Source organism: Melanaphis sacchari, unplaced genomic scaffold (genome assembly GCF_002803265.2).
Source record: "Melanaphis sacchari strain LSU unplaced genomic scaffold, SCAv2.0 Contig10_pilon_pilon, whole genome shotgun sequence".
Taxonomy (NCBI): domain Eukaryota; kingdom Metazoa; phylum Arthropoda; class Insecta; order Hemiptera; family Aphididae; genus Melanaphis; species Melanaphis sacchari.
The window spans coordinates 1,340,089-1,347,668 of NW_020270420.1; the positions used below are offsets into that span (position 1 = coordinate 1,340,089).

The 7,580-nt window shown below is 24.3% G+C and overlaps 2 protein-coding genes across 2 annotated transcripts; both read right to left on the reverse strand.

The window, feature by feature from the left end:
* Positions 1–202: 202 nt before the first annotated feature.
* Positions 203–748, reverse strand: LOC112603563 (nicotinamide riboside kinase 1; the record flags this gene model as incomplete). Its single annotated transcript, XM_025352191.1, has 1 exon — positions 203–748. A coding segment is annotated over exon 1 (531 nt), but the record flags the coding sequence as incomplete, so codon positions are not given.
* A 181-nt stretch (positions 749–929) lies between these two features.
* Positions 930–3,360, reverse strand: LOC112603564 (active regulator of SIRT1-like). Its single transcript, XM_025352192.1, has 4 exons — positions 3,081–3,360; positions 2,849–2,977; positions 2,559–2,782; positions 930–1,071 (listed from the first exon to the last, which is right to left on the reverse strand). Exons 2-4 carry the CDS (start codon positions 2,931–2,933, stop codon positions 955–957), a joined length of 426 nt encoding a protein of 141 aa, XP_025207977.1. The 5' UTR covers positions 2,934–2,977; positions 3,081–3,360; the 3' UTR covers positions 930–954.
* Positions 3,361–7,580: the final 4,220 nt, after the last annotated feature.

The following is a 7,580-nucleotide window of genomic DNA, read 5'->3' on the forward strand; positions in this document are numbered from 1 at the left end:
ACCTATTTTACAAATTACAATTATCGAAAATAAAACATAATTCTTAAATGTATTATAATGAACAGTTTCATGTAATATTTTTGTTACACATTCTTAATACATAAACCATACTTAAATAAAGTTAAACTTCAAATTTTAATTATAATAAGAAGTAAAAACTAAAAATAACTAATTAACAAATACATGCCAATTATTGCTTTAAACTTAGTAATAATTGATTGATGTGATTAACAATAATAGATGTGTTAAAATCAATACTATCAGTCCCATTTAAAAATATAACATTACTTTTTTTTTTTATCTTTTCAAAATGTTTCTCATACTCAGGCCATGCATATTTGTCAAAGTACCCAGGTGGTTCAGGAGGTAAATATGTTCTAGTTACACGTCTATCCCAACAATTTTTTTTATCCAAAACAGTAAAAAATATTAAATCAGCTAAATTTAAAATTCTAATATCATCAAGTAAAAGAATTCCTTCTAGCACTAAGATGTTAGAAGTTTGAGAATCAATTGCAATCATCATTTCATTCATATTGTAGGCACTTATTTTATCCCATGCATGGTAATTAAGTTCTGGAATACTTTCCAAATGGTCTTCATGTTTAGTATAGTAAAAATCATCTTGATGTAATATTGAAATGTTGTTAAATATGTCTACCAGACGATTGGCTATAGTAGTTTTGCCCCCACAGGTGACTCCTGCGATTACAATAACTAATCGTTTAGCCATAATTTAATAATTTATAGCAACACAAGTATAAATTATAAGACTTATTATAAACAATACACCAATTGAGACTGGAATTACCAGAGCATTATAAATAGATGGAAATAATTGATAAATAAATGAATTTGAATCAGCAAATGGTGGTATGAATAGCCAACAAGTAAAATAAGCAAATATAGTTAGCACTATGATTATGATAACTTTTCCTAAGATTAAATCATCCATTAGTTTTGAAAATATTCACGTTCAAATTTTTCAAAATCTTCATCAGTAAATACAGTACTTTCTTCTTTTTTGGAATTTGATATTTCAGATGGCAAATTAACTAGACGCTCCTTGATCTAAAATCCATACAATAAATAAATCATTAAAAAATTAAATAAACATATAATTTGGACAAATTAAAAATATGAATAGGGACAAGGATTTAGTTATTAGGAACAGTCTAATACACAACCTACTAATAAAGTTGAAAAACCTATAAGTTTTCTTTATTAAAGTTATTGTCATTATGGAAATTTTATACTATTTTTGTTCACTAACGGTATAAATTACAATTAATACTTACCTTTACAGACCTCAGTACAGTTTTGGTTTTATTTAAACGCTTGTTAATTTATCTTGTGAGTTATAATATGCATAAGTGAAATATTTTATTTTGTTTTTAAAACGAGAATATGACATCTACTAAAGGTTATTTGTAGTGCCATATTTTTAGAAAAAGTTATATTACATGTATAAAATATTAAAAAGATACAGGTTATTTACTAGTTAATAATCTCACAACTTAAGTAAAAGTTAAAGATGGTTTTTTTTATGTAATAGTCAACTGGTATAATATTTGAGAAATAGTAAAAAAGAAATTTTGATGGTGATTTTAAAAATGTAGAAACATTAGATTATATTAAAATAAGTTGTTAAACATATTATGTTTGCAAGATAATAACATATATACACAAATTTTAACAACCATTATAAGTCATTTTTCACTTTGTGAAATAATAGATTATTTAGCTCTAGTAAATCAAGCTACTTATAGCTTGACTTTCAGCATAAAAAGCACTATAATAGATAATATAATTGTTACAGAGATAAACAAACATATTGTATCTCAAAATAATAAGTAGTCACTGGTCAGTTAGTTATATTGTCCAAATCAATGAATATCTTTTTTTTTAAATAAAAGGAAATAAAACAATGATTGATTACAATGTGATAACTACCATCTATTAAGGGAAATAAATAATTCCAATCACAAAAATGAAACATTACAAACATAACAAAATTACATGAACTAACATTAAAAACACATAGGTAGAATTTAGATCTAGAACATTCATTTTTTTTTTTTTTTTTAAGAATACTAATAAATTCCTGTACTAATTATTAAAATCAAAGTAAAAATTGGATGTATAATTTTATAGCGATTAATGGAAAGTAAACTTAACATTAAATTGTCACGGATATACATTCAATAAACTCAAGGATTGTAGATATAACATTTAAATACAATGTTAAAAAAATAAATGTCTCCTTTATAAAATACAACTCATAAAAATGATTTTTTAGCCAATATGAAAGACATTCCCAGCAAACGACAAAAATAAATATAATTGGCCATTCTAAGTTAAATAAAAAACATTTTTGAATTAATTTAAAGATTTAATTTATAAAAGTTTATAATATAGGCCGCATAATAAGGCGTAGATTAGAATATAAGCTGTGTATTAGACTGTAAATCAATGTGCAGGTGATGTATAGAATAGTTGCCATTTTACTTAAGTAATATAAATATATTTTCAAAAATTTGCAATGCAAATATACGTACCAAGTTAGATGCAATATTATTTACACAACTAGTCTTATCTAATTTATGCAATCTTTCTAAATTTAACTGCACCAAATTCAATTCCTTTTCATTTTTAATTTGTTCTTTTATTTTAAGAACAGATTTTCCAGCATCAGATTTTATAAAATTTGGTACTTTAAATACGCTTTTATTACGTTGTGATTTACTTTTAGATTTATTTAAGCGACTAGAAGATTTTTTGGCTGAAAAAACGTGTATTTTGTTAAATTCTTTTTTAATATAAAATAAAAAAATTTAATAAAAATTACCAGGTCTTTTTTGAGTTGATTTTTGATTTAAAGGCGGTTGTTCCTCAAATAACTGTAAAGCTTTTTTTAAAGTAGAATAAGACATATTCACTGCGTAAGTGTTTCAGTATTCGAACATATCAACAAATTCTAAAACACAAAGATATAATTTTTATTAATTCACGGATAAATTAGTTTAAAAAAATATCAGTTATTTTAAAATATGATAAAATATTATATAATAAATACGTACAAGCACATTATGATTTAAATACAAAAAAATCTGAACTGAATGAGCAATATTAAAACAACTGAGAATTCACAGTCAGATGTTCCCTAATCTTAAGACTGACTTGAGATTAAGGTTAAAATATTAATTCACTGAAGAAATAATAAGTATTAACTACAATAGCATTAACACTATAAACGACATTAGTAAATTACTAATTGTTAACTACTAATTACTATTTACTAATTAGTAATTACTATAGTCGTCAATCGTGGATAATCGCTAAGATGCCTAACCAGTAACCACGTGCAGGTTAAATGAAGAAGTAGACGATTTCTAAAATGTTAGGTTAAGTGATAGTGATATTATGATAATTGATAGTGTATCAAACTAATAAATATTAAATAATAATAATTAATATCCGTTATTCAGTATTCACTATTCTGTATTATACAGTTTAAGCCGTAAGGTTTATGGTTGTATATTATGATTTATGATCTAAAGTGAACGCTATATAGGTAAAATTAAAATTCATTACTATTTATTTTTTTAAACGATTTAGAAGTGTCACCAATGAGTGGCTTCTTCCATCAACCTTTCATGTTATATAATTCACTTATCAAATATTTGTATTATATAATTTTTGTATATAGATATTAGATAGTCAGCGCCGGCAGAAGGTTTTGCAGGGCCTGAGGAGGATTTTTTTTTTTTTGTGGACTTAAGAAATTTTTCTTCGTAAGGCAAAAAAAAAAATTCTTGACAAGTCCTAGTACATACCTATTTACTTGTATGACAATTTTTTGTATTTCCAATTTTTTTTTCTTTGTTTACCTACACAATTAAACAAACGTACCTACACTCTTCAATATATATTTATTTTTTAAAACATTAAACTACAAATATTATTTTGTTCATATACTTTATTACAGCGGTTCTCAAACTTTTTAGTACCGCGACTTAGATTTCCAAGTGTAAATTTTCAAGTGACCCATATGGTTTCACTTTTCAAAAAGTAGTTAAATAAAAAAAAAAATTTAATTAAAATAATATAATAGGTATAATATATTTCAATTTTTTTAACAAAATTTGTTTATTAGGTTTAAATTATTATTTGTATTATTGTATAGGTGTATATTATTTATAATCAATATATTTTTACAAATGTACTTTTATTGATAATAATATATTTAATATTAATTTAACATACATTTCTTAAAATCCGTATAATCTAAAAAATTGTTTGCGATCCACCAAAAATTGACTGATGACCCACAGTTTGAGAAACGCTGCTCTATTAGATATATTTTTATATTCAAATAAAATATGTAAAAATTAAATATTTAGGTAGATTCACTAAATACAAGTTTTAGACAAAAAAGCAAAAGAAAGAATTCAAGATTTAAACACCAAAATTAATTTTTCCTAGCCTTGACTGCAGCAAAAATGTCAATCAGCTCATTAAAATCTAATGAATCAGTAACTTCTTGATTAATCGATACAGTAGTTAAGGTTGTAAGTTAATATTTTGATAAAGTACTCCTTAAGTAATTCTTAATTATTTTCAACTTGAGAAAACTCCTTTCCGCATCTGCACTAGCAGATAATACTGGGAATTGGGATTGAAAGTATTATTTGGAGTACAATCGAAATATTTGGAAAAGAAATACAACATTTCTTTAGTATTGAAAGAGCTTAAAAAGCCATCGTTTTTTTAGAAATTAGAACAAAAAATAAGTAATTCTTCATAGGTTCATAATCATCTATATATTTATAGATATTTTATCTATATCAGTTAAAACGTTTTGTAAATAATGGCAACATTTTCTTAACTCTTCTTTTTCTATGAATTGTATTTTGTTAATCTAATATAAAAATCCAAAATTATTATTAAACGATTCAAGCAGTGAAAATTTCATATTCATGGACACAATAACTTGATGCTTGATCAACAATAGTTAAGAAATAATCCTGATAAAAATAGTTTCTTCATTTTTAGATAGTTCGTCTTGAGTTTCATATGAAAATAATAATTTTTTTCGATTCGTATAGGGCTTTTTTTTTTAATTAGTAGAAATACCTATAGCCTCTGCTAAATCTTTAGCAGTTGTTTTTACAGATTTAAAACTATTTTTACTTCTCACTCGTTTATTTTATTCCTATTATTGGCTTATAATGTTCGTCGATAATTATCATAAATTCAAAACAACAATCGTGTTTTTGTTTTCTATCGACATCGTAATAAAAGTATTCATCAAATTATTCCTAATATACCTATTACCTATATAGTTTATTGGTTAAACTTTTTTAGATATGCACTTTATTAAAAACTCACAAGAAATAAAGGTGGGACTTGTATTTTTAATTAAAAAAAAAATATATGCTTACAAAACATTAAATGCCATAAAAGGTGAGAGGCCGTAAAATAGCAAGGCCCTGGGCAGCCGCCCCTTCTGCCCCGCCGGCGCTGTGGATAGTTTATGGCAATGTAAAAATTACTAGACAACAAGGTAAAATACGTCAAATTTATTTTTACATATATCATTTTTAAGTCTGTTAAAATTAAAATAGACATGAAAATATTAATAGGTAAATCTTGAATATTGAATAGTAATAATGGAGCAATGTTAGCTGTTAATTTAATTTGATTTAGTTTGTACTTCAAAAATTCACACTAAAAATGTTTAGTATTTTTCAGAATAATTGAAAAAAATAAACAAAATCCTTAAAAATGGGAATTTTAAGACTAAACCAGTTTTTAACTAAATTTATTCCTCTATTTTATTATAATTCCAAAATAAATTATTGTAGCAACTTGAAATTGTCCAATTTTTCTTGTTTTTTTTCTTCTAAAAATGTCATTAAAAAAAAATTATTAACAAGGCAGAATTCTTGAAAATTTAACTTACCTGTTTACAAATAATAATTTAATAATATCGTACGTAATGTACTCATATATATATTCATATAGTGTATACTGTATAATAATCATAATCTACCTTAAATTTGTTGAGTTGAACTCAATTTTTAGATACGACAGATGAAATAACTGTGAATTTGAATTTAGAATACAGTCAAAAGATGTTTTTACACGGCTTATACAGGCACACAGCAATAGATACCGAAAAATTATTGATAACAATAAAATAACATGGAAATTAATAACAGTTTTTAATTCTGTTAATTCAATTTGGAATTTTTTTATAATACGAAATAATAATAAAAGTATGAATAACTGAGAATCAAGAAATAAATTGTGCATTGGCACAACTAAGAGTCTAAAGCTACTTAAGTAGTAAAGTACCCTCTAAATTAATTTAAATTACCTCCCCCTAAATGTGTATAATTTATATTTTGTTCACTGTAATTAGTAGTTTTAATTAATAACTACAAATTACAGTTATTCGCTGTATTTTGTAAATTTTAATAAAGTAATAAAATCATAATAATATATTGAATACATCACTACACGCCACACGGGCACATGGCACGCACATTTACATGGACACATCACACATATAGACATATAGTAGGTAGTTGATTATTACTTAGGTATTTATTACTATTTTCATAGTAGCCAGTATAGGCTTATTCAATATTATATGTATTATAATATTATATTTACGTAGTATATTATGAGTTATGACCTATCGTGTAATTTTTGAGATAAATATTATTTAATCTTTTATGATTAATAATTCAATTGTAACTTCGATATTGCATCAATATTAAAAGAGCAAATAAATTATATTCCTATATTAAACGGTCAATAGTATAAAATATGTATTTATTTTTATTCTATAGTTTTTTTCGATTATTTTGACAGTGAATTATAATGTTATTCTATAAACTGTATGTTGATTCTTAAATGATTGATCATTTGATGTAGGTACTTATCTACATAGTAACATTGATTATAAATATTATTTAATAAATGTTATTATGCATATATTATACAGAGCGTTCCACTAAGTATGCTCACCCCACACTCCACAGTTTATCATTATGAATAATAAATTTATTCAAATTCTGATTTTTAAAAATTTTAAATATTTACTTAAAGATCATGGATTTTAGTTCTTGAATTTTTGTACTATCTAAGGTGTGTCTTATGTGTGTTGATATAAACTTCTATTTTTAAAATAAGAACCCCTTTTTCTATTATAAATTATCAAACAAACAATATTTTTGAAAATGTTTATGTTCTTAATTCAAAATTCAAACTAGTAGTTTCTCAATCATTAAAATGTTTATGCTATAAAAATGAATATAATAGTTCTTAAAAATGATTGTACAAAATAAAATAAAGTAGATGTAATATTAAATCCACTATTTATAATACTTGGACAATATAGATTCTGCACCCCACATCGGCCACATCCATATATATACATTAAAAACGTTCTACAATTATTATTAATGTATACAGAATACAAATAAAGCTACCGCAAGATGTGTTTAATATTATATATTAACTTATACCTGTAGCTGTATATTGCCCGGCGTTACTTTGCTTAGATTGTT